This window comes from Stegodyphus dumicola, chromosome 8, assembly GCF_044657685.1.
Source record: "Stegodyphus dumicola isolate Sdum_Otavi_A_Nest chromosome 8, ASM4465768v1".
In the NCBI taxonomy this organism is placed as follows: Eukaryota; Metazoa; Arthropoda; class Arachnida; order Araneae; family Eresidae; genus Stegodyphus; species Stegodyphus dumicola.
In genome coordinates this window covers 88,382,714-88,409,042 of record NC_140775.1, presented here as the reverse complement: position 1 = coordinate 88,409,042, position 26,329 = coordinate 88,382,714, and the positions used below count along the sequence as shown (strand labels likewise).

Here is a 26,329-nt window from a genome sequence, read left to right as displayed (position 1 = left end):
TTATATAAAAGCTTATTCTATAAAAATACCCTTTTTGTATTTTTTTTTTTTTTTTTTTTTTTTTTTTTTTAATTTCTTAAACAACGTCTAAAACAGAATTCTTATTTCCTCTTCCATTAACTTTCGAACTAGTAACAAATTTCTTATTACTTTAGAACCAGTGTAAGGTGGCCATTATCGTAAAACATTAAGAAGAGTTCTTGATCATAAAACTTCCCGCGCTATTGAGGGTCATTCATTAACTATTGTCATCAGGGTTGGAGGGAAGCTTGTCCCCTTAGGCACTTGGGGGTGAAAGTGAGACAAAAATCTGGGCTATCCGTTTTTGACGTTTCTTTTAAGTCTAACAAAAGGACGGGTGAATCCCTTTTAAAGGAGATATTTTAAATGACAATATTACGGGAGAAACCGTTAAGGAGCTTGAATAAAAGAATGAGAAAATCCAGGTCAAAACGTTAAAGGGTTAAAATCACATACATGACTTACGTAATAGCCTATGCAATGGAGCGTTGCAAAGGATTAGAACAGACAACTCTTAAAAAAGCTCAAAATATATGTAAATTAAAACAACCATTCTGACACAATGAAATCCAGAAAAAATATATAAATTTCACTGGCTGAATTTATGACTGAATCATAAAAACAGCTAGAAACCAGATTTCAAATAATATAAATTCCCTAGCCTCTCAAAACACTTTTTCAATACCATTCTTTCATATATTTTTATATTATTTACTTCAGAAACTAGTACTAGTCAGTTATTCAGCAAGAAAAAATTATGGTAGGTATTACGGTAAATTATGGTATGTAAAATTAATGATGTTTATATTACATTTTAGCTTCTTCATTACCATATATCAAACTTTCCAAAAGTAATGTACCTCTACCAGATATTGCAAGACTAAAATACAAACGACTTTATATAGAACTTTGTGTATTCTACATGTATAAGCATTTGTAAAATGTTATCCAAATACGTTAAAATCAAAAGAAATTTCTTTAGCACAGCAATATCCAGAAAAACAAATTTTACTGGTTGGATTTATGCCTAAGTTGCAATACTACTCAAAAGTGAAAATTACTTAATGATAGTCAAATTTTCAGAAAGAAAAAAGTTATGGTACTAGATTTTTTTTAAATTCTACTTTCTTCAATATGACATATCTAACTTTCTCAAAATAATAAACCTGTGAAAGACAAAAATACAAACAACAGAACTTTGTGTCTGTATATTCTACACACAATAACATTTAGAAAATGTTATCTAAATATAGGTAAATTAAAAGAAATTACTTTGGCATAATGAAATCCAGAAAACCATAATTTTACTGGTTGGATTTATATCTAAATTGCAATACTACATGTAAAAGTTATGGATATGTCAAAAAATAAGGTTTTAAATATATGCAAACTTATTCTACAGCTTTGCTAATGATTCACTAACACGCTGGAGATCCTCCTCCTTTTCCCACAAACCTTTTCAATGCCATTCTCATATTTCTGTTTTCCGCATTATAGCATCAAAGATTGCTACTGATAAATTTTTCAGCAAATTCAAAGGATTGTGACAACAGATGTCTATATAAGAATTCGGTTTCCAATTCATCTCATGCAGTGATTAACAAGTCTGGAGTAATGGAAGCAACAGTCTCTTCAATTCTGTCTCATCTCTGACAAATCAATAGGTAGTGGAAGAATGTAGACATGATCTTTTATATAAAAACACGAAAGGAAAAAACTCGCATGGCATTCGGTCAGGTGAACGTGGACACAAGCAAAAAAACGTTCTGTCATCTCGACTACTACGACTAATCCCAACTATCACGAACTCCGGGATTCAACAAATCTCATACAAAGAGATTCCAATAGGGAGGGGCTTTATTTTGCTGCCAAATAAAGTTTACAGGTTCATCCTCTACAAACTGAGAAACTAGCCGTTTTTGTAACATAAGCAGATAAGCCACCTGTTAATAGCTTCAGCAAAACAAAACGGTTCGTAAATTAGACGTCAGGGCCAAATGCGGAAAATGTTTAAATTTTAGTAAATCTCTTTGGTGTTCTACATGTTCATAAGGATGTTTCGACTCCCAGATATGAATAAGGGATATTTACTTTCACGCACTGATGAGAAACTGACTCATCACTGAATACCACATGATCAAGAAAGTCATCTTCCCCCTCGAACACTTCACTTGCAAAGTTAAAGTGTACACTATAATCACCTGGCTTTAGAAGATGTACCAACTGTAACCAGCAAGGATGCATGCATAAACATTTTTCTAACACCTTCCAAATGGTCGCCACTGGCAAATTAAAGTTTAAGACTTGATTTCTGAACAATTTCTTAGGACTACGAAGGTAAGATCCTCTGACACGGTCCACACCCTATACAGACACTTTTGATCATCCTGTGCTTTTTTCCTTTACAAACACATCTGGTCATTTTGAATTGTCTATACCACTGGTGGATGTTTTGCTACATGGGGGAATAACAATTAAACTTTAAACAAAACACAAGTTGAACTGAAATTAGAGATTCACCCTTAACAAATTTCAGAACACAAAACACTTTATGCTCAGGAATTGCCATTTTGCTTATGTGGCACTGCAAGCAAGAAAACGACAAAGCAGTACTCACACATGCACTTAACTAGAACTGTTGAGATACTCTTTAATTCTAACCTTGAATCTACACTCTACAACACTTACAGCTAATATAATTAAAATTTTATTTCAAATTTAATCTATATGTTACTGAATAATAAAGTAAGCAATTTAAAAGTAATAAACAGTCCTTCATCTCTATTTTATTAATTACTAACTAGAACCATGAAGTTACACCAGCTGACTCATAAAAATCATTGCCCCACCCTTTTTTATAGGCATTTTTTAGGCAGCTGGATGGTTACACGTAGAAAAGGTAAAAATGTTATCAAGAATAGATATTTAGACTGCACTGATTACACTATGTAAAGCTTATTAAGAATGTGCTTCTCAAGAATTAAATATTATATTCACTACTACAACTGCAGCATTTACATACCAACGGCATCTTTAATTACTTCATTATTTTTTATATATATATACACAAGCATTAACAAACCACATGCTAAGATAAACAACTGCACAATTATTTCTTGAATGGTTAGTTGTAAACCAATGGTTCCTGATTAAGTAGCAGGTTTAAAAAAAGGGGGAGACTTACAGATTAGAATTTATACAGGCATTTAGATTGTAATTTATGACGATCATATGATAAAAAATATACAAAATTTATATTTTTTTACATTCCTCAAAGGAAGTGCAATGACAAAAAAGTTTTTCACAGTTCTGCTTGTCAACTGCAACCACCCTTTCTTGCCTCCCTCAAGAAATACAACTAGGCATCAAATTGTGACAAATGGGAACACTATTGTTAATTTGCCCTTTAATGTTTTCTTTGCCCTCAACAGACCCTCTTCTATTATGAGGTCAATAAAGCAGAAAATATTAGCCTTCTTGCAATCACCGTCAAACATTCTCTGTATACATTTTGTGTGCGGAACAGATTTCATATGTGGCTGCAAACATTAAACCAGTAATCAAATTCCTGCTGTGGTGGGCTGTTACTACAGTTCTTGCTATAGTTACATACACTGGTGAATAAATTAAGAGAATTTGCATATTTTATCAAATTGCATGAAAAGAACTGAACTGAAGGAAAAACCACTGCTTCTAGATAAAAATGAAAATCTCATACAGCAAATACGTAAGCGTACACGTGTGTGTAGGTAGAGCCAGCAGAAAAACAGGCTTTATAAACGCATGGAGGGTAAGATGAATTGCTTTCGCTAGCACACCTCAGCGAATTTCTTGGCGTTATCTTGCAGCAATCAGTTAAATTCACACCGGAACAGTAAAAATGAGTAATCATCATCGTTTAGATGATGGAATTAAGAGGACAAATTATGGGGAGGCTAGAGGCAGGCCAATTGCAAGTCTAGATATGCAGAGAGTTTAATTTAACGTCCAGCGTCATGTGTAACCTATGGAAACAGTTCCAGGATACTGGATCCATCAAAAGAAACCCTGGGCAACGTCGTCCAAGAGCCACGATGGCCAGAAAAGATCGCTATTTGTCCATTTTAGCAAGGCGTAACAAAGGGGCTACAGCTTCTCAGCCCTCTCAGGACCTATATGCGGCCACGTTTAACAAGGGTGACTCTTTCCAACAGACTGAATAAGTGCGGGTTGTTTGACAGAGAAAACCGGCTGATTGAGTCCTGCTCATGTCTACGGGTAGGAGAGTCCAATTAGCATGATGCAGGCAGCATAGTGATTAGAGTACAGAGCAATGGGTGACCATCCTCTTCACCAACAGTCCTGAACAGTCTAAGTAAGCCGCACGGGTATCCAGATTCTACTCTCAACTGTCACCGACGAGTCCGGTTTTAGACCAAACACCGATTCTCGCCGTACTTTCAGAAGGAGAGAGCCAGGGTCCTGCCACCTACCATCCAACGTCCGCAAAATCAACAATTATGGCAGTGTGATGGTCTAGGCAGGCATCATGTTGGATGGCCACACACCTTTCCACGTCTTTGACAGAGGCTTTGTGACTGGTGTGAGATATAGGAATGAGGTCTTGGAGCCTTATGTTTGCCTTTTCCGGGGTGAAGTGGGCCCCCGAGTTCATCGTACCAGACATAGAGCTCTTCTGGTCGATGAATTTCTCGAGAATGAGGATATGGATTGGTCAGCCAGGTCTCCAGACGTCAACCCTACAGAGCATGTCTGGGATGTACTGGGTAGGGCAATTGCAACTCGCAACACCCCTCTGTGATCCATCCAGGAACTGAAAACAGCGTTGCTGAATGAGTGGAAACAATTGCCACAGGCACTGATAAACTGCCTTATTTCCAGTCCGACATCATGCTGCGAGGCCTGCATGGCTGTATGAGGGGACCATATCCCTTATTAACCCATTTCTCTTGTGTCTTCTGCAACTGCTGTTTCAGACCTTCAGACTCCCATGAATGTTAGACACAAACATGTGTCTATTATAACTGTTGAATGTTTATTTTGTTTGTATTATATCAACCTATGTTCACACCAAATTTTATTAAAATCTGTCCAGTAGTTCCGGAGATCTTAGATCAAATATGAACATTCTCTTAATTTCTTTCACCTGTGTAGTCACAGGAAAAAGTTTCATAAGTTGTCTTGCTCTCTCTGTGTATATATATATATAATTTATTTACTAAATAACATTGAATATAAACATAAGCAGAGAAGATGAGACTTAAAGGCTGTCTTAAATGCTAAGATGAATTAGAATGTGAATGGAGCAATTTTTCACGTTACCAGGCATAATTGTTCCCATAGGTGCTGCAGCGGCATAAGGATCTTGGTTCATCACATAGGGACTGGAAGCGAAAGGTGCAGGGGAAGCTGCTGGATTTGCAGCTTGCATTTGGCCTTGTTGCTGCATCGGAAATTGCTGCTGGCCCATCACAGGCAAAGGTTGGCCCTGACTACGTGAATAAAGCTGAAAAGTTAAAGAATGTTACAGCCGAAGATAAATAAAGATTCTCATTAATAACTCTAGAATTCACCATATTGGCTATACCTACTAAATTTATATTTAAATTATACTGTACAGAAACAATTTTACTAAATTAGCATTATTTTTTAATCATATAACGTATACATTAAAAATGAAAAATATTATAATCAGCATTTTATCAGGACTTGTCTAGAGCAGGGATGTGCAAACAAATCTCATTTTTTGGAAGCTTTAATCAAAATTATCCCGGGAACAATGTTGTTTTTATACATTGTGTTTTACATCAAGATCCTCTGTGTAAATCTACATTGAATATGAAAGCCGTGCTTGATGCAGTCGTGAAGCTTGTAAATACTATTCGATCTCGTGGGCTTACTCACAGGCAATTTTGAGATTTTCATCAGTCCATGCAATTTGAATAGTCTAATACACTGTATTACACGAAAGTAAGTGGCTTAGTGCAGGATGTGTTTTCGAGCAAGTTTGTCGGCTGAAAGACGACATTGTGTCGTTCTCCCATGAGAAATGGTATCCTGCGGAGTGCAAAACATTAGAAGATACAAAATGGCTTTTGCACTTTGCATATTTTCACAGATTTTCGTTGTCATATGAGCAACCTGAATGTCCAGATGAAAGGGGAAAATCAATTTATCGATAATATCTGGGCCCAACTGAAAGCTTTTAAGCTAAAACGTAATCTGCTTGTTGGGCAGCTAGCTAAGAACGACTTGTTGCATTTCCCAAGGTTAACTTCAGTACCCTCAGTAAATAAAGATCTAAGAATTATGAAGGTGGCTTAAAAAAACTGACTTTTGAGTTTGAACACAGATTTCAACATTTCAGTGCCACTCAAACAGAATTAGATATTTTAACCATGCCTTTCAACGTAAATTGTAAAGCAGTGAGGTCAGATTTTCAGCTTGAATTAATCGAGTTTCAATCTAACAATCATCTCAAGCAGTTGTTTATGTCAAAGTTAAAGTTTTACAAGTCATTATCGAAAGAAAGTTCCTCATATTTAATATCTCATGCCCAGAAAATCAGTGCTACATATGAACATATATTTTATATATATGAAGAAGCGTTTTTAACTATGAACTTAAGAAAGAATTATTTCAGAAGTAGGCTGACAGATGATCATTTAGCCTTGTTCCAATCCATTACCCCTAATTCCAATCCATCTTTGCCTTCAACCTTTAAAGAAATTATGTTCTAGTTCTGGTTTCATCAACAGATGGTGCCAGTAGCTTATCTCCTGTCCAGGCTTTCTAATCATTATATCCTATCTCGTTCATTTGCGCTTTTGCAGCTGAGGATGATGGTTCGGTAAAACCATCGAAACTAGTCCTGTGAAAATTTGAAAATATAACGCTGATTTTTGTTGTTGGACTTTTGAATTAGTATTTGTTCGGCGTGTTATTGTTGTCTTATTTAAATTGTAAAGCTTGTTTATTGTTTTTAAAATTCTAGAAAATTTCATCTTGCCCCACCAAACTTTTTTTTTTTTCGGTTTTTGGCCCGCGGCCGAAAAAGGTTTGCTCATTGGTTTAGAGCATTAAAGTTCAACTTTAAGTAACTATATTAAATTTTAACACAGGAGGGATGTTGTTTAATTGAAGTATTTAGTTTTTGTACCCAAGTCAAAATTACAAGATTAAAAAATCTTCATATGACTGACAATTAAACTTATATGGAAAAAATACATGAAAATTAAGCTGTTTCACAGATTAAGGCAACATTCTGATTTACTGTTCAGCTTTCTGGGTTCGTCAATAGGCACTCAGCAATACAACAGCATCCTTAAAAAATGTACATCAAAATCGCCAAATTACTAAAAAAGCTGCAGAAAATTAGCCAATTTAATTCTAACACATATTAAAAAATATACTGCATTTATTTGATTATCATTTTCTACTCTTCCATGCATTCCAAAAAAGAAAATTCGCACAGTTGGAAATTTTAGACAGATAAACAGCTGGGAAAACTGGAGACGCACTGTTAAACTCCATTTCATAATTTTTTGTCCCTTTTATACAGTGCTATTTTAGTACTTTCAAAGAATTTACTAAGATTAAATATACATATTAATTACAAACTTCTCATATTCTATACAGCAGATGCAATATAAATATATTTACCTCCATAAAAAAATGCTGAGGATCTGTACAAGAGAAGTTTGATGAGCCAAATTTTTCATCAGCTCTATTTAAGACCATTTTCCTTGATGTCATCTAAAAACAGAAATACATTAATTTTCAAAAAATAATATTCTATGTTTCTCGTGCTGCAAGCACAATTAAAATATTATTTAAATAAAAAAATACCTGACTGCCATAATCCATAGTATTTGGTGAATCTATTGATTGCATAAAAGCTGACGAATAATCAAACTGAAGAGGATCTATTCCTACATTTTCAAAACCAGGGTCTAAACCACCTAAAGATGGTCCTCCTGACTGCATATTTGTTCCCGATGATGGTGGCATCATTTGTTCAGAATGCTTTGGCAATTTTTCATTCATCATATGTTTCTTGCCTCCTATGTCTTCACTAGGAGAAGACTGTCTGCTATTAGAAGCGTGGCTGTAATAATGATAAATGCAGCATTAATTACTATTATTAAGTTATTAAATTATTAGAAAGTCTGTGAAATAATTAGAGCCCCTTTTTCAATAACTTTAAATCTACTCAATTTTTGTCAGGAAATGGCAATTTTGAAAGCCAGATTTGCTTCACATGCTTTGTGCAAACTGCAGAACTGATGATGAAGATCTTAAATTATATTTTTCTATTCTTCTTCAGTGTGTTCATCATGTTCTTATGTACTTTTTAAGGATACAAAAATACATCTTCCAAATAAGGATTATGATCCAAGAACAGGCAAAAAGTTTTATAAGTAGCTTCACTAACTTTGGGTTCATAAACAATATTTAGAATGATTTTTTTTCCTCACTACTAAAACAATTATTTAGAATTTAGTAACAAATGGTGTATGCAAAGAGTACTCGGTACATTCCCAATACTCGAAATAATTTTTAAATGTAACTTTTCTTAATGCTTTAGTAGAAGTAAAACATTATGCGAAATAACAACATTATTTCGCATACCTGTAATACTCAATTTACAGATCCTATAGCTGAATGTAGTTAATTATTAGTGTAAAAACAAAACCCAAAGTTTTGCTACAAAAGTAGACTTAATGTTATACATAATATTCTGTTTAGATAGTTGCAAATTAAATAATCAGATACCAGCAAAAGTAGTAAGAGAGATAACCTTTTATGATAGGAGATGGTAGTTTTCAATCTTTAAAAAAAAAAAAAAAAAAAAAAAAAGCTACTTTTCAAATTTATTCTTAAAAAATAAATGGCATACTTAAGATTACTTGCAACAAATCATTAAACTTGTAGCAATTTAAAGTAATTCAGCACATCTTAAGTGTGCTTCCAATTTAACATTTCATATGCAGTTGGTAACCTACAAAGTTTATTTTGGTTTGCAAAGTCAAAAACCTAACATGACTTATACTTTGTTGTACTTCTGAACTTATTTAGAAAACAATCAGGTGAATGAATTTAAGCACACACACACACAGAACACCCCATGAGAAGGAAAAAATAACAAGGGGTGGGAAGAGGAAAGAAATCAATCAGATGAGATTTATTTTTCAACACAATGATTATTTTTAACAGAAATGTTCCCCCCCCCCCCCCCCCGTGATGACAAATGCTTGATAGTACACTTCAAACTAAATAATTAAATTTATACATTTAAAGCCATTGTGAATAATTCCTTCACAATTTGTATCAATTTTTACTGCATGAAGAAATTTTATGACTGTACTGTATGAAGTATTTTAGCCAAACTCTTGGTGTCTGGGCTATGCATAATTCAAATACTGCTAATTTCACACATAATTATGTTCCTATATCTATCATAGATGCTACAAAATGCATCTTTCTGAAATACCACCAAAATATATGTTTGAAAAAAGGGTCTTCCAAGTCAAAACACAAAATGATAAGGAATTTAATTTGAATATTCTATAGAATATAACTATGTTCTACAGAACATTATGAATTAAGCTTTTGTAGAGACTCAATAAGTAGTGGAGAAAACTTGACTATTACAAAACTTGAAAATGAAGACTATGCATGCCTAAAAGCAACTGAAGTTAAGCCCCAGTTTTATGTTTTAGGTGCTTTTTAAGCTAACAGAATAAAGAATAAGTTGGAAATGAAATAGTCTCACAAGACAACCGACTTTAAGAAACTAGTGTTTTACCTTAATTCTTTGAGCGACTAAAAACAATAATATATTCAATATTATCAACTCCCTTTCCTCATTTTCAAATTCTTGGGCCTAATCAAGAGATTCCGAAAATATAATGATAGCATAATCACATAAATTATTATATATGCTAAACTAATGAATGCACAAATTTTACAAATTTAAAAAGAGCAAAATTTTCAGAAAATTTTTGTTTAATTCATCAAAAGAAGATTAAAAATTATGGTTTATGTTTTCTATTGAATTTTGCTATACAAAATGTTTTCAGATTTTTTTATTTCAAAGCATAAAAAAAACTTAAACAGCAACAATTTGCAAACTGAAAAATAAGCTTTTTACTTTAAGTATTCAAAATTATATTTTAACCCCTTCGAGCTGGGTAGCGAAAACGCGCGCTTATCGCGGAGGCCGGCAGTGTCTTACGCGAGCGTCTCTCCAGGGCCGGGGGCTTTTTTGCTACTAAGCCTAAATCCATGAAATTTCCGAAGTATCAACGCATTGTTTAATAATGCTCTATAGAGTATTTAAATGGCTTATGCTTTATAGATATTTTTATATATATACTTTAATTACCTTATTTCTTGTTTAAATGCATATTTTACACATTTTATTTTAATTACTCACCATTTTATGACTTTTAACATTATACATCTGAAAACTAAATATATTACTTAAAATTCTCTTTTCGTATGAAAAATTTTAAAACAGGGATCTACACACAGTCTTACGTTACATTCCTTGAACTCGTAATAACTCATTTGCCGTTTTCAAGGATTTTTCCGGGAATGTGAACAAACGAAGCATCGTCGTCTCATTTTCTTATCAGTCTCTTCTGAACAAAGTTTTGGAAAATGTCTTTCAGTTAATCTTTCAGAATCAATATCAGAATTTCAGAATCAATATCTGAAATATTTTGCATCATTTCTGCTATTTTCATGCTCTGTTAAACATTTTCGATGCTTCGACATTGAAACGGTAAAAACAGAAAGAATTCACGTCTAACAAGATCTAATTATTTTCTAAAAACTGAACTGTAAACGGAAATAGTCAACGCTTTAGCGCATATAAAACTTCTACTTACAATAAACAACTACCACGTGCGAATAAAGTGCGATTTAAAGAGACTTCATAAATCACGCCATTCGGAAACATTTAGTTTCCCGTTTGTTTATATAATCAAAAACACGTGTATATGAGTCATGCTTCTCTCATTTCGAGTAGAAGGTCTAATGTATATGTATCTGAAACCATATGGACATACAGTGCCATCTTGTGGCAGAAATTATAGTTTGAAAAACATTCCAAGGTACTGGCACAAATATGTGACAGTCGGTAGAAAACGCAACAATGCTCTGGCACGCATGCGTGTCGGTAGATAAGTGTGTTCGTTGCTGGCATGTATACGTGACAGTCGGCGCGAAGGGGTTAATATTTTAAACCAGGGCTGCCCAACCGATGTCCCGCGGGCCGTATATACGGCCACGCTTAAAGATATAATTAGACTTGCCACAACAAATATTGATATGGACATAAAAGATATTGCTGCTAAACAATTATGGCCACAACGTTCTAATTAATATATTATGAATATTTTACAGTTTTCTTTTTAGTATATATAAAATATTTTTTTAGTTAACATAAACTGACTTTTCATTTATCAACCTTCTTGGCCCCCGAAAAGTTTGGTGAAGAAAATATGGCCCGTAGGCTATGATAAGTTGGACAGCGCTGTTTTAAACAAACAAATACCAAACAAAATGCTGCAGTGAACACTACTAAATAAAGAAACAAGGACCATTAACGTTTGTTTCTTAATATTGTGCCTAGGAAAGTTGTCAATGGTTTTAACCAAATGATGAATGAATTAAATCAGCATTTTTTTTAAATCACAGATTAAAATTAGATAGTCTTTGATTATTTTAATGATGAAAATGTGTTAAATTCAAAGATTAACTTTCTGAAGCCGGCTGGTACAGCAGTTGTACCAGGAGAATGACTTTCTCAGACGCCGGCATTGGTACAACTGTCGTACCATCCATGCCCTCCCCATTTTAGAGAATCGCCTATCTGTAGATCTCTGGGTGGTCCATTGTCGCTGCTCAGAGTAGCCGCTGGCTACGCATTATTTCCTTCTTATCAGTTTGGCTACATTTTGGCGAAAACTGCAGGTTTCTTCTCGCGCCAATATACTTGAAAATCAAATAGAGGCCATCTCTTTCTTAATCTGTCTCACAATTTTAATGCTAATTTTTTTAGTACTGACTTTTGCTATGATTAAAACGTCAGCGATTTTGCACGCTCTTTAAGCTTACCATATTTAATGTTTTTTAATCATAACAAATAAGAATAGATTAATATTTTAGATTTAATGCCCTTATAGAAAATAGGTAAAACCACTTTTATCGTTTAATTCCTTTTCATAATTATAAATAATAATTTTTTTTTTTTTTTTTTTTTTTGTGGAGTGCATTAAACCCTTAAGAACTGTTAACTCTTTCAAAGTGCTTCTATTATGTAGGCAATTTTGTCTGATTTATCAGGAGATAAATAAGAGACAATTGTATGAATAATAGTTTTTGTGATTTCCATTCATTCAGTGATTGCTTTCAATGATTTTCATTGATTGTAAATTAAATAAAATCAATTTATCTTTAGACCCTCTTTTAGGATGAGATCTGCCACCAAAAAGTATTTAAATAACAATAAAGCTCACGTTACTTCTAAATTGAATCAAAACATCAGTTACATTGTATAAAATTTCGGCCAGTTTTATTTGCTGAAATTCTTATACTCCTCAAGAGATAAAGGGAATTCAGAAGAGTTAATAAAAAAATATCTTTAAAAGAGGTTGTTATTTTGTCTGTAATAAGGTGTATGTCAACTTACTATTCAATGTATGAAAATTAGAAGTGGATTATGGAAAAGCATGCGAACGCTATCTGCTTAAGGGGATAGATCTTTCGTGTAAACCGTTTTAAGAGAAAATTGCTTGCATTTACGTTCCTGATGGAAAACTCCACATGTAATCAATCCGTTCTTCGGGTTTGATTGGATTAATTTTGTTTGCTTACTGAATTACATCAAAGCACACAGCAATTACCTGTATAAGGGGAGTTATGCCTTCGCGAAGGACTTTCTAAAAGAAGCTGGCTTGCATTTACGTTAAACAAAAACCGTGAATCCAACTATTTAGCCGGGATTCAAAAATCAAGCGAGCTACAAGTGTTCAGCCACCTTTACTTCTTTACTGAAGAGCCCGTAAAAATATTGATAAAGGAAAAGTATTGAAATAACCGGTTTAATTTACTAACCTATATTTCTCAATCGACAGTACATAAATTACGCATATGATGGGGATTATTTGTGAATAAATAAACTGTATTGCACTTTTCTCCACTATTTCATATTACGATGGAATTATTGCATTTCAAAGTTATTTCTCATGAATTAATTTTGCTCCGTTCATGATTTTTGATATTTTCAAAGAGAAAATTCCACACTTTAAATAAAAAAAATACACGAGAAGATACTTTATGCAAAATTTGGCGTAAACGGTTTTCTTAATTTTGCTTTGAAAATATTCCATGGTAATCGTTTTCACTACTGGAAGAAATATGAAAAACAGATTTACTACATTGTGTCAACACCCAGTATGTCCTTATTCTTTTGAAAACGTGAAAGATTACTCTTTCTAAAATAAATTAGAAAATATATTATGTGCAAATAGAATATTCGTTGAAAATGAAATAGACTTCAACCTTTGGATATAATGATGGTTTTAGACGAAATTTCTACCTACCTATGAAAAGAAATTGACGTATAATTAATTCTTCATGAACATTTAAAACTGTTCTCAAAATTCTTTTGATGATTGCATGTATAGGTCACGGATTTTTTTCTCTGCTAACATAAACAAAAGCCAATTTTACAAAGAAAAATTCTCGTTAAAGATATACCTTTTTTGCCTGATAGTCCAATGTAACATTTGTTAAAGTTAAATGATTAAACGCAACCAATGTATCTCAGATTTTTATATTATAATAACAAAATTATCAAAAAAATGCAGATTTAAATCTCTGTTATTGTTATGTAAAACTTTATTATTGCTGTAAGTTCATCTCAAAATCTAATTGTATTGAATCTCATTCTAATCATCTAAATGGTAATAAATATTATTATTTCATTAAATTAGTCATTACCATTATTTTATTAATGAAAATATGTTATTAAAAATTGCATTCCAGCCTGCAGACTTACAAATCTAGTCCGTATTTACTATATTTTGTTAAATTTTGTTCTCGCTTTCTAATTTCTAATACGAAAATACGCGAATATAAATGAAGAGTGAAAACAAAGTTAAAAAATTCACAAATTATTTACGAGTTTGAATAGAAATAGTGAGTGAAATATAAACATTGCATACATTTTGTTCTAAATAAATTGTGCACTGGATATGCATCCAGTACTGCATAGTTATTTATGCACTATTTATTTAGAACTTCATTTAAATGAAAGCAAAATAATCATCGAAAAAATTGCAAATCTAGCAACCCCTCTACTATGGGACGTAAGCGTCCGACAAACATGTAAATTTTACTTCATCCATGGAGGGGGACCAATGACTTTTCTCATTAGGAAAATATCAAAGAGGGGGCAAAACTGTTTCGGATCGCGTCGGTCTGAAGGCTATATTATGAGAATTTCAGCCCGGTTTTAGAAGGTTAAGATACTATAAACCTTTTGAAGATTCAATACAAAAAAGAAAGGGGGGATTTTCAACTTTTTTTGTTGCTGATCACACACAAACCCATATTATCTAATAGCAATTACCTATGCCTCAGAGCAAATCGATGAAGACATAAAATGGTTTAAAGTATTTTAAACAAGCCATGTCAGTACAATGCAAGAAAGAGTGTCACTTCCATGTCTGTTTAGTCTCAAGGAAAATATGGTTATTAAGAGTATCAATTCAAAACAGATGCCACACGATTAAAGTAAATATGCAGTAAAAATACTTTTTCCTCAAAAATCTAAAACTGATCATTAAGAAGATATTTTTTCTTACACTATAAATGCATCATTTCATAACATAGAAAACCTTGATTTCATAAAATTAAAGCTGTGTTATGAATATTAGCCTTCATCTAAAACAGGATTTCTCAAGAAGGAGAAATTCCCTCCTGGGGAAAGCATTTCATAGCATTCACAGATTGAACTGATCAAAATGTAACTGAAGTGGTAAATTATTAAATATACAATAACTAAGAAAAAATTATTCATGTTTTAGTCAAAGTGAAAAAAATTATTCATGTTTTAGTCAATCAAATAGTATATAAGATAGTAGAGCAGTGGTTCTCTAACCTTTTTTGCTCCATGCACCCTTTCTTTATTGTTAAAAAATCACTCCCTCCTCCTTTCCAAAATTTGAAAAATGCATACACACATTTTATTCAGATTTAAATTATTTTTAATGTGTTTTATAAATTAAAGGACAAAAAGTATAGGAAATGCTGGTAAACATAATAACCTTAATGTTTCTCCCCATTCAGAAATTAAAACAGTTGAGAGCTAACTGAAAGGCTGACTACATCCCCTCATTGATTTAGAACCCATGCTAGACGGTCTGGCATCCACAACCAATAATCTGCATATGTTTCTACAATACTGGAAGTAACTTGCATGTCATCAACATCACATTTAATCATGTAACAGATATTGAAGCAAATATGGCAAAAATTAGAAAACAAATTGGTACTTTTCCGTTTTGCCGGCGCAAATCTCGCCAAGCAGACTTTATTTGCGACAACATATTATACACATAAAAAATGTTAACAAATGTTAGTTCTAAGAATTTTTTATTTTGAAGGCATAAACATTTTAATATCATCTAAAATTTTGTAAAAAGGACAATAAATGTGTAAAAAGACGTTAACCGTTTGACTGCTACGTGGCGCAAAAGCGCTGCATTCATTTGTCTTGAAAACTGCGACACAGCGCTTTTCACCTGTGAGTTTCAGTGTGCCTTTGTTGCTTTATAATATAATACGAAAAGAATTATTAAAATTCATTGATATTTGTTTAAATGAGAGTGTTTTATTTGACAACATCAAGTCAAAATACGTCTCACAGTTTTCGCGCATTCTTGCAAGAATGCTTAGCAGTCAAAAGGTTAATTTAAGAATTTACTACGCTTTCATGGTACAGCATCCTGATTCGCCGGTTCATAACACGACCCCAAGTGATCTCTTCTCACGTTAACTACACTACAAAAATTTAATTCCATACTTGCCAACCTATGATACTCAAAAATCAGGAGAGTTTTTTAAGAAATCAGGAGATTTTTCACAATGTTAAAAAGACTTTTTAAATGATAAAAATATGGTTTTTAATAATGAATTAACTTTAAATAGTAACTAATTCTTAAATGCAAGCAACACAAAAATACCTTACACATAAAAAAAACATTTTTATTACTTGCATCGTTTAAGGAAAAAAAAAAAAAGATACTTTAATCAGTTTTTGTACTAATGTTATAAACAGTGGCAGATTTTGCTTTCTTTATGAAAGAAAATTCCTAATTTTGTTCATAGCAATTGCCACGTAGGCCTGCTTTCACTAATAAAAGTTTTCTAATGTGTCATCACTAATATTAGATCTAAATTTAGTCCTCGTTTTCGCAACAACACTGAAAATCCTCTCACACTCTGCATTACTATGGGGAACAGATGGCCAACATAATTCTAGACAGTTCTCTATATTTTAAAATTCCATCAGCATCTTTCAGTTTTCCAATTAAACTCCACTGGGTGTCAATCCTAGCTGATTTTATAACTTCATCCAAGTTTTCTAATTGTAAACTGCTATTATGCAGCTGTTGGACCTGTTCCAATTGTTCCTCCTTTTTAGAACTCTTTTCAAGATTATAATAAATATCAACAATGTGTTCATCCACATTTATTGGTAAAGAAGCTACTCCTTTTTCAGCTGCTAAATTTAAGAGGTGACAGGTGCACCTCATAATCTGCAAATCTGAATTTTCCTTTCTGAAGATGCCTGCAACACCAGTCTTCAAGCCTACCAATACTGGTGCATTATCGGCACATAGTGCTAAGCAATTATCCAGAGGGACTGCATTTTCTTTTGAAGTTTTAATAATTAGCTGTGATATATTAAAGCCTGTCAAATGTCCTTCCAAAGTGGGGACAGAAAGTAAACTGCACTCAATTTCTGAAGACTCTGGATTAAAAAAAGAAACAACAATTGGATACAGTTTTGAATCGGTATTATTGCTTCCATTCGTAGAGAGGCAGAACGGAGCTGTTTTAATGCGATCAATAACTGAAGATTTATTTTTCAAACCCATTTCTTTAACAATTGCATCTGTTTTGGACTTGCACTTGAGTATTTCTTAGCGATTTCACTATCGGGAAACATTTTTCTAAATAAAGCTGCAGCGTGATCCGATGCATTCAGTGGCAGGTGGTGCTCCAGTAAAAAGGCAGAGAACAGACATTCTGCATTAATAACTTTTTGGTTCTTTGTTTCCGAAGAAAAATTTAATTTTTCGTTTTTTTAAAAAAACAACTCACGTTATCCTTGTGTTTTTGTGTTCGCACATGTTTGAGAACATCCGCCCTTCCACATTGCGAATTCGAAAAATCGCAACAAAAGGTGGTGCACATCGCAAATTTATTACATTTCCTTGAGGAAATAATGGAAGGAAAGTCAACTGTGTAGGACTTTTGAAACGTACACGAGTATTTTATTCTCGTAGACATAACAAAAGATGATAATTTCTAAAACTATTTCCCGAAGGCACGTGCACTCACATAACTCAGGACAAATTGAACGAAATAACTAAAGAACATCCAAATAACAGCTTGCCTTGTCCTCATTGGCTAATATATGCCAGCTGACACGTAGTGGAGTTAGATGCCCATTGGAGAACTGGAGAACGACGTTTCTGGGATACGTATAATGCTCTCACTCACAAAGCAGAAGTTATCTGATTCGTAAGGTTTTGTTTTAGATATAATCTAGAGAAAATTCAATTGCTTTCAGATGTCCAAAATCATTGTTCATATAACAAAGTATTAAGTTAAGTTCCATAAAAACCGTGAGAAATTTTAAGAATAAGAAAAAGTCGGGAGAAATATATTGTAAATCGGGTTGGCAGGAGATCGGTCGAAAATCGGGAGAGTTGGCAACTCTGTAATTCTCTCAGTAATTATCTACATTAATTTCAAGTTAAATCATGATATGGAATAGAAGTCTAAAATGCAAGAATCCTTTTCATTCTCACGAATAGCTAACTCAGAAATAATGTAAAACCGCAGTGCTTTACTTTGCTAGTGCATTCTCATTAGAATTGATGAATTTAGCCCTTTAGTTTGCCTTTTCTATATTTTTGCCTTCGGGTGAGCAGTGTGATTGCATCCTAAATGACTTAATTACCGCTAATAGCCTTAGATAATAAAATTGAACTATCTGGTAAAAATTCTATGTAATTGTATGCCAGTACAGGGTTCGTACACATTTCTACACACAGATCATTAATGAAAAAAATTAAAGACCTATGAGCAAATGGGAACTGAATAAATTCAATTAAAAATATTATTCTATGCCTGAATTTAACTTTCATAATACGATCCTAAAAATAAAATAGATCCCTAAAGTAGTATGTATTATTACTAAACATGAATTAACTAACATAATTATTAATAAGTTTGAGAATAAAATAAACTTCATACAGCTTATCAAGTAGCATTAAATATTTTACACTTATAATAGTTGGACATATTTGAAAGAAGATAAGTGACATTTACATTTTACTAAGAGTTAGCTTTATGTTGAAATTTTTTATGTCCCATTTTGTCGCATACTTGGTCAGTCTAGAGGTTTAGCAAATAGCAGGGAGATTTTATGTCAAACAAACATAGATTAAAATGAGAAGTAAAATTATAATCAGCATGATTCATAACAAAAGACTGAATGTTGTCCGTCTGCTGCTTGTCTCGAGAGAGACCTGCTGATTGGAACAAACCTGAAAGGCTTGATGTAGGCATGGTTGGCAAGTATTGAAAGTTAGCCACGCTCAGCATAATGCAGTTAATGTCATAGCTTTGTGTAGAGTTCCAGGGGTTATAACCCAGTTAATATACTTTAAGGTTAAAGAACCAGAGGTGATAAGTTGTATATATTATTCTAAGTCTCAGTAGATGCAAAGAATAAGTTTTACTTGAATTTTTACATTTTTGTGTTTTATCTTGTGACCACATCGAATATTAATGAAAGGCAATAACTCACTTTAATATGTAGAGATGTAAGCAGTTGGTTATAAATAATTAAATTAAGTACATAGTTAACCTTAGTCATTATGGATTTACATGGCCACTATTAATTTTTTTAACAGTATTTGTTAAAAAAGGCCTATTAAAATCAAATAAAAAATTCAGTTTAAAATGCATGTAATTTATGACACTGATTCTTAAAGGATATTAGAATAATCACACATTAAAAGCTACAAAACCTTTTCGTTTTGTAACAACAACACTCATAAAAATATTTTCTGGTCATTTTAATTTGAAGCCTATTAGGTATTTTTCTCATCTTCTTGGCAAGCCTTTGTGGTGTAGTGGTTTGCACACTGAGCCAGTTTCCCTGAAGTCAGCAGTTCTATTCCCAGTGAAGGCGTTGTTAATTTTTCACCTTTTCGGCTTTTAAAAATACCTAATATCTCTACAGTGGTGCTCGAACTAAAAGGGTGTTGGATGATGGTTCTCCACACCCAGGATTTGGCGATTGAGTTCTCTAAAAACCGCACACCCTTTTAAAGGGGGAGTACATAAGGTATTTCTCCTACCTTCTTGGTGAGGCTTCGTGGTGTAGTGGTTTGCACACTGAGCCCGTATTCCAGAGATTCGCAATTCCCGGCAAAGGCGTTGTTAATCTTTTATCTTTCCTGCTTTCAAAAATACCTAATGTCTCTACAAGCCTTCGCAAACATTTTGGCTTGTTTATATCGATTTCCTTCTCTTTCAGCATCTTTTCTAACAATAATTAGAAATTTGTCTCAATATGCGAACCAACGATCTCGCTAGTTTCTGCGTGCTTTATCTCCTAACTTGTCAACCTCTCTACAATGTACCTATGAGGGTTTATTTGATCTGGTAAAAGGCACATAGTCTCAACCCCACCCCCCCCCCCCCCCCCCCGATAGACGTGAAGCAAATTATCCCTGTGTCTGAAAGTAACTACAATATCAGACAAAGGTTTAAATAAGCCTCTTATTTAAAAGAACTTGGAACATAAAGCCATATTCTGATACTAACAACGTCAATTATAGCTCACACTGACGTAATTAAACAAGAACAGTCAAATTCAAACTAAAAATATTGACTAGTGGTCAAAGATTATACAATTTAATTTTAATTTAATCTGGCTCAGTAACTCTATCATATGAGGAAACAGAAATGGGAAGTTATAGTACAGGCTGAAATCATAAACAATTGGATAAATTACAAAATAATAATTGCACATATGATTGAAGATTAAAAGGCTGAAATCATAAACAATTCGATAATTTACATAATAATAATTGCACATATCTTTGAAGAATAAAGGCTGAATTCATAAACAATTGGATAATTTACATAATAATAATTGCTTATACCTTTGAAGAATAATTTTCTTTGTGTATTCAGTTTCTTTCTTCAAAATGTTTCCTTTTAATTTTAGAATTTTTGGATTGAACTAAGGATTTTTGCTATTCTAAAAAACACTTAATGCACTTAGAATGTATAGAAAAAGTGGCTAATTTTATTTCTTTAGTAGCATGAACATTCAGAAGAAATATATATGGTAAAGGCCGGTTATAGAGCTGGTGTGGCAGAATTTTTAGAATTTAGCGACGTACAGAACAAAATCTAAAAATGGCAAAACTTTTAGAATTTAGAGCAGGCATTAGAAGCAGTAGAAAGGCACTAGGCAGCAGAATTTAGAATCCACAGAGATTGCATCAGGTTCGAAAATGCCTAGCACCAGCTCTGTGTACGATGCATTTAGACGTATTAGATGAATCGTTTAAATTGCAAGTTTTCAATTTCTTTATTAATAAAAAAAATTCTTTCTATAATGCCTACCCAAGTGATAAGATTAGAAGCATTTTTTATATTATCCATGCTTGTGTCTAGTGAAAAGTGGAGAAAATAAAGGAAGATAATCATGTTAAGAAAAAGATTCTAGTATTAGGAGTAAAGCATTCAAATATTATGTTTCCACTGTTCTTCCAGACATTCTCCAAAAAGTAAAAAATTCATCACAAACTTTCTGTAAAATACATCCATTACGTGTTGATACCATGGAGACATTTTTTATTTTGTCACATATTTCTCGAATCTTCTAGAATCATGGGTCTATAAATCTTCGCTTCAAATCCTGCTAAACTTTCCATGCTGCAATGTCAAAAATACTAATGAAAAATTATCCTAACCAATTCTCTAACAGCGAAAAGAGAGAAATATTTTGGAAAAAAAAAAATAGAAGGAAAAAGTGTAAAATTAATTTTACAGAGAAAACTGATGCATATTCTGAGAATTTTGAATAATCTGCAATTACATAGAGAAAACACTTACTATGAAAAAATTAAAAAGACATTTTTAATTATTTACGTAGCATATACATAGCACCTTATTACATAAGGAAATATCTGTAGATGAGTCTCTTTTGCTATGGAAAGGAAGACTGTCTTGGAAACAGTACATTCCATCGAAAAGACGTCGATTTGGTGTTAAATTGTACAAAATATGTGAAAGTAAATCCGGATACATAATTAATTTCATTATATATACAGGTAAATACACGCAGTATGGTTCGAACTATTCAGAAGAACAGGGACTAAATCGTATTGTTCTTGAATTGTGCCACGATTTGTTGAATAAGGGATATACGCTATATCTCGATAATTGGTATACTAGTACTGATCTAGCTGAGATGTGCAGAAGAAAAACCGATGTTGTAGGAACAATGCGAAAAAATAGAAAGGGAATACCATCTGATATCAAAAATTGTGTTTTGAAAAAAGATGAACATATTGCTAGGTACAGAGACAAAATAATGATTACGAAGTGGAAAGGCAAAAAGGATGTAATTATATTGAGTACTATCCACGACAATAAATTTGTAGAAATAGAAAAACGAAGGAAAACGATATCAAAACCGGAAGTTATCGCTGACTACAACAAAAATATGGGAGGAGTTGATCTTGCTTACGGACAAATGAAAACTTATGAAATCGCTAGAAACCAAGTAAAAAAGTATTACTATAAGATATTTTTACATGCACTAGACATGGTGGGTTTGAATGCATATATTTTATACAAGAAAGATGGTGGTCACCTAGATAGGCTTCATTTCCTTATCGAAACTGTAGAAAAAGGTGTTGAAAAATATAGAGATGGATCGCAGTTGCCATCTACTAGTACAGGACGATCATCTTTGACACGAAAACCATCTCAACTCTTTGAAAGACATTTTGCAGACTATATACCATCCGACTCCTCAAGAGTAAATGTAACGAGGAGATGCAAATTATGCTATTCCAAAGGTCTTAGGAAAGAATCGAGATTTTGGTGTCCCGACTGCAGTGTTGCTTTATGTATGCCGCATTGCTTTAGGGAATATCATACGAAATAATTGTTTAAATTCGTTCAATTAATTTGTTTTTCCGGATTAAAAATGCTTAATTTTAATATTAAATATCATTAAATATTTTAAAACGATTTTCTTTTATTTATTCCTTGCAATGTGCTGAAATTACAGCAAAGGAAAAAGTCCTCATTGTGAAACGATTTTACTGAAAGCTTATTCCCCAGTTAACAGGTTAACTCCCAAGTGCTTATTTTGATTTATATAAAAGATACAAGAACTCTCTTTTTTAAACATGTAAATATGTAAGTTTATAACTGATTAAAGTGATTCTGCAGATTACTAACGCCTTTATGCTACAAATTATTAACATAACATGCAATTTATATCTCTAATTATGAATTATTATATTCATTTACAGGTTAAAGTATGCATTGTGCTTCTTTAATGTCATTTAATTACAGGTTTAATTACTTGAAAATCTTCAATGCATGTTAACAATTTAACTAGTTAATGTAGAAAAATTTTAAAAAGCAATTTATTAATAAAAGAAATACTATTTAATTTTTTTACATCATGATTTTATTGTAATCAGGATAATTTACTATACTTTACAAAACTACATTACACAATACAATAGCTGATTCTAATTTCTTATTATGAAGTTTTCCTAACAACATTTTAATTTAAACATAACAGGCAATTGCTCTCACCTGCATGTCACATTTGATATTAACAACTTCTGCAATATCAGTTAACATTAATATTTGAACAAAAAAGTACAAATTAAGAATAAGTTGTTTTAAAATATTTAAAAAATAAGTTTACACTTTCAAAGAGACATTTTATGAACAAATTTTCACAAAAAATGTTAGTTACATATTCATTTTTTTAGCCCTGGATCTTTCATCTTCAATACCTACAGTCCAGTACTTTAAAATAAGCACTTCCAGAGCCAGCAGAGATGAAATCACATATTATATTATGACCCCGAAGCACTATTTTAAAATAACAGATTAAACCACTAGAAGGCTTTGGCAATTAGATAAATATTACACAGTTTAATTAGAATTTTAGACTTTAGTCTGACTTCATGGCTAGAACTGCACACTAGGCTTCAGAAAATGTGCTGTTTCCCAGGTCTCTTCCTTACAATAAAATGTTGATAGACATCATAGGAACTAATCATAGAAATTGATTAATAAAATACATAAATGCTAATTTCACTTAAAAAACTGCAGTTTGTCTTCCAAAACAGCTGAAAAATTGTTAAATTGAAAAATTATGAAACCTGAACTCTCATTTTGAATTATACATTTTAGTAATATGCAGCAGAAAATAAAATGAGATTTTGGGTTACAGCCCAATGAAGAAATGAGCCGTAAAGTGTGTGTTTTTGGTTGATGAAAAACTTATTATCTGTGATTTTGTGAATATAATTTGAATTATTATTGATTAATGCTAATTTAATAATATAAAGTCTGTGCTTGGTGTTATGAAGGTCTAGCAGCAGCTCGAAATCATCACAGACTAGCATTTGCAAAACATATCTAATACATTTTAGATTTAGATTTAGTTATTTTTATGCTCATTCCCTGGAGTACAATGCTGAGAATGGAAGCATAATTTTACTGCACTACTTACTGTCATATAATATTGATATGAATTCTTTGATGAATCAAAAAGGAAAATAACTAAAGTTAAGGAAAATTTTGAAAATCACTTTTCATTATCTTTATGAAACTAGGCAAAGAGTACGCAAAACATAGCTACAGGTAATTATAGTTTGACACAGCCTGTCTCAAAATAATTTACATCTAACCTCCTAGTATAGCACACTAGTATACTTTAATAGCATTTTATATTGTCTTTCTTAATGGCATAAACTGTATAATTAGAAAATTTCACAAGACACTCAATAAAGCTTAATAAGTACAGTAATTAAGAAATATCCTATGGAATCTAAGACATATCATAAAACTATTTACAAAATGTTGCACTTGTGAAAGAAAACACTATAAAATAAGGGATACCTTTCAAAGAACATTTATATTTAAATCTCATAAGAATTAATACATACTGGTAACCATTGTCATCACTTAGTCCATTCTGCATAATCCCATTAGACTGGTGAATTACACCACTGTTTTCTTGTTCTTTTCCTTTCATATCACCATCAAAAGACAGAGATTTCAGCTTTTTTAATTTCTCCGATGGGTCATTTGAATTCTAGAGAAAAAGGGGGAAAATTAAATTTCACTTCAAGTAAACACCAAACAAAACTCTTATGGGCTTTCATTTATTTTTACTCACAGTTATTTTATTTTCTGTGCCTTTCCAGAATTACCTTATTTCTCTTTGCATTTTCTCACCAGGATGTAAATGAAGTAGGGTGAACTACAGTAGTGAAACTGTTGAATGAAGAGTTTATACAGAGCATGATTTTGCTATTCTGAGAGCACACTTTTGTTAGCGTTAACCAGCTGTTAATCTTAATAGCAGGTACGCATTTTTGCCGTCAAGTGACTCAGAAACATCACTTGACGGCCTGTTACCTGTAATTGTGCACTACTCTTTATCTTTAAATTTACTATTACATTATCTTTTAAGTTCTTACCTCGGTTTTTTTGGAGGGACGGATTTAGTATTACATTATCTTTCAAGTTCTTACTTCAGGTTTTTTTTCGGGGGGGGGGGGGGGGACAGGCAAATAAGTCTGTGCAAACTGTTAAATATTTTTCACTCAATAAAAGGATCTTTTACACCCTTCCCTGGTTGTGTTCATCTTCAAGCCTGTGTGAGAATTTGCATGGATCACACTTAGGTAGATCTGACCACATTTTATGATAGTTAAGCATACTAGAATCTACACTCTAAATTAATATTATTTAAACTAAATATTTTATACTTTTAAAATAGTTATAATACATAAGATGTATCCAAAGACATTTATGAAATAAATTTAGAACAGCCCATTAACAAGAACTTCTTTGCTAATTTACTAATCCTATGATTAGTTAAATAAATAAATGACTTACCATGCCAAGATGCAATCGTGACATGCGGTTGTCCAAGTCTTTAGACGTTGGAGAGCTACCAAGTACATATTCAACCATTTTAACTCCAAGCCCACCTGTATCTAAAAGGAAATATATATATATAAAGCATTATAAAATGCTAAAATCGAAGACTAACTTGAAAATGTAAATACAAACATATGTCATATGTAAAACTATGAAAATACATGTAACAAATAATGTAAAATTAATTTTAAAAGATGAGAAAAAGTAATGAATCAGTCAGTTACTTCACAATAGGCATTTCAAAGCCATAAGAAGTATTCAGACATGGGCTATGGTCACAAGTAGCATAAGTCACACTTTTTCTACTGGCAACTACCCGCTGCTATGTTTGAGAAACCAGTATAAAGATTTTAAATACATGTTCCTACTGAATACTAACTTGGTATAGAATCAACCAATCACAACTAAGCAAACATGGACTGACATCAGTTGGATGTTCACATACAAGGGCTGGCCAAATGTATGGAAATACCTCATAAAATGCATGTTTAAACTGAAATGTTTATGCTTGCAAAAGCTGTTGGTGGTGCTGATGTGTTTGCCCAGTAACACTACCCGTACAAACACATGCTCAATATGTTGCAAGTGTCATTAGTTCTCAAAATGGTGTTCTGTAAAGTTAACTAAAGTAGCTGAAGTGTCAGGTGTTTCAAGAGACAGACACAGTTTCTAAGGTTTTTAACTCATACAGGAAAACAGGGAAAATCTCATTAGATAAACCACAGTGGGGACAAAAATGTGTCGAGTGATCATGACAGATAATCAA

General features: G+C 32.6%; 1 protein-coding gene across 4 annotated transcripts in view; it reads right to left on the bottom strand.

Moving 5' to 3' along the window:
* The window catches only part of LOC118200674 (pumilio homolog 1-like), a 204,087-nt gene that overhangs the window by 69,084 nt on the left and 108,674 nt on the right, over positions 1 to 26,329 (bottom strand). For all 4 annotated transcript variants that reach the window (XM_035372632.2, XM_085822087.1, XM_085822086.1 and 1 more), the window contains 5 exons: positions 25,519 to 25,619; positions 24,561 to 24,709; positions 7,870 to 8,128; positions 7,684 to 7,776; positions 5,344 to 5,527 (listed from right to left, as the gene is read on the bottom strand). In XM_035372632.2, coding sequence (XP_035228523.1) covers positions 5,344 to 5,527; positions 7,684 to 7,776; positions 7,870 to 8,128; positions 24,561 to 24,709; positions 25,519 to 25,619 — 786 coding nt within the window. The remainder of the gene's footprint in view (positions 1 to 5,343; positions 5,528 to 7,683; positions 7,777 to 7,869; positions 8,129 to 24,560; positions 24,710 to 25,518; positions 25,620 to 26,329) is intronic.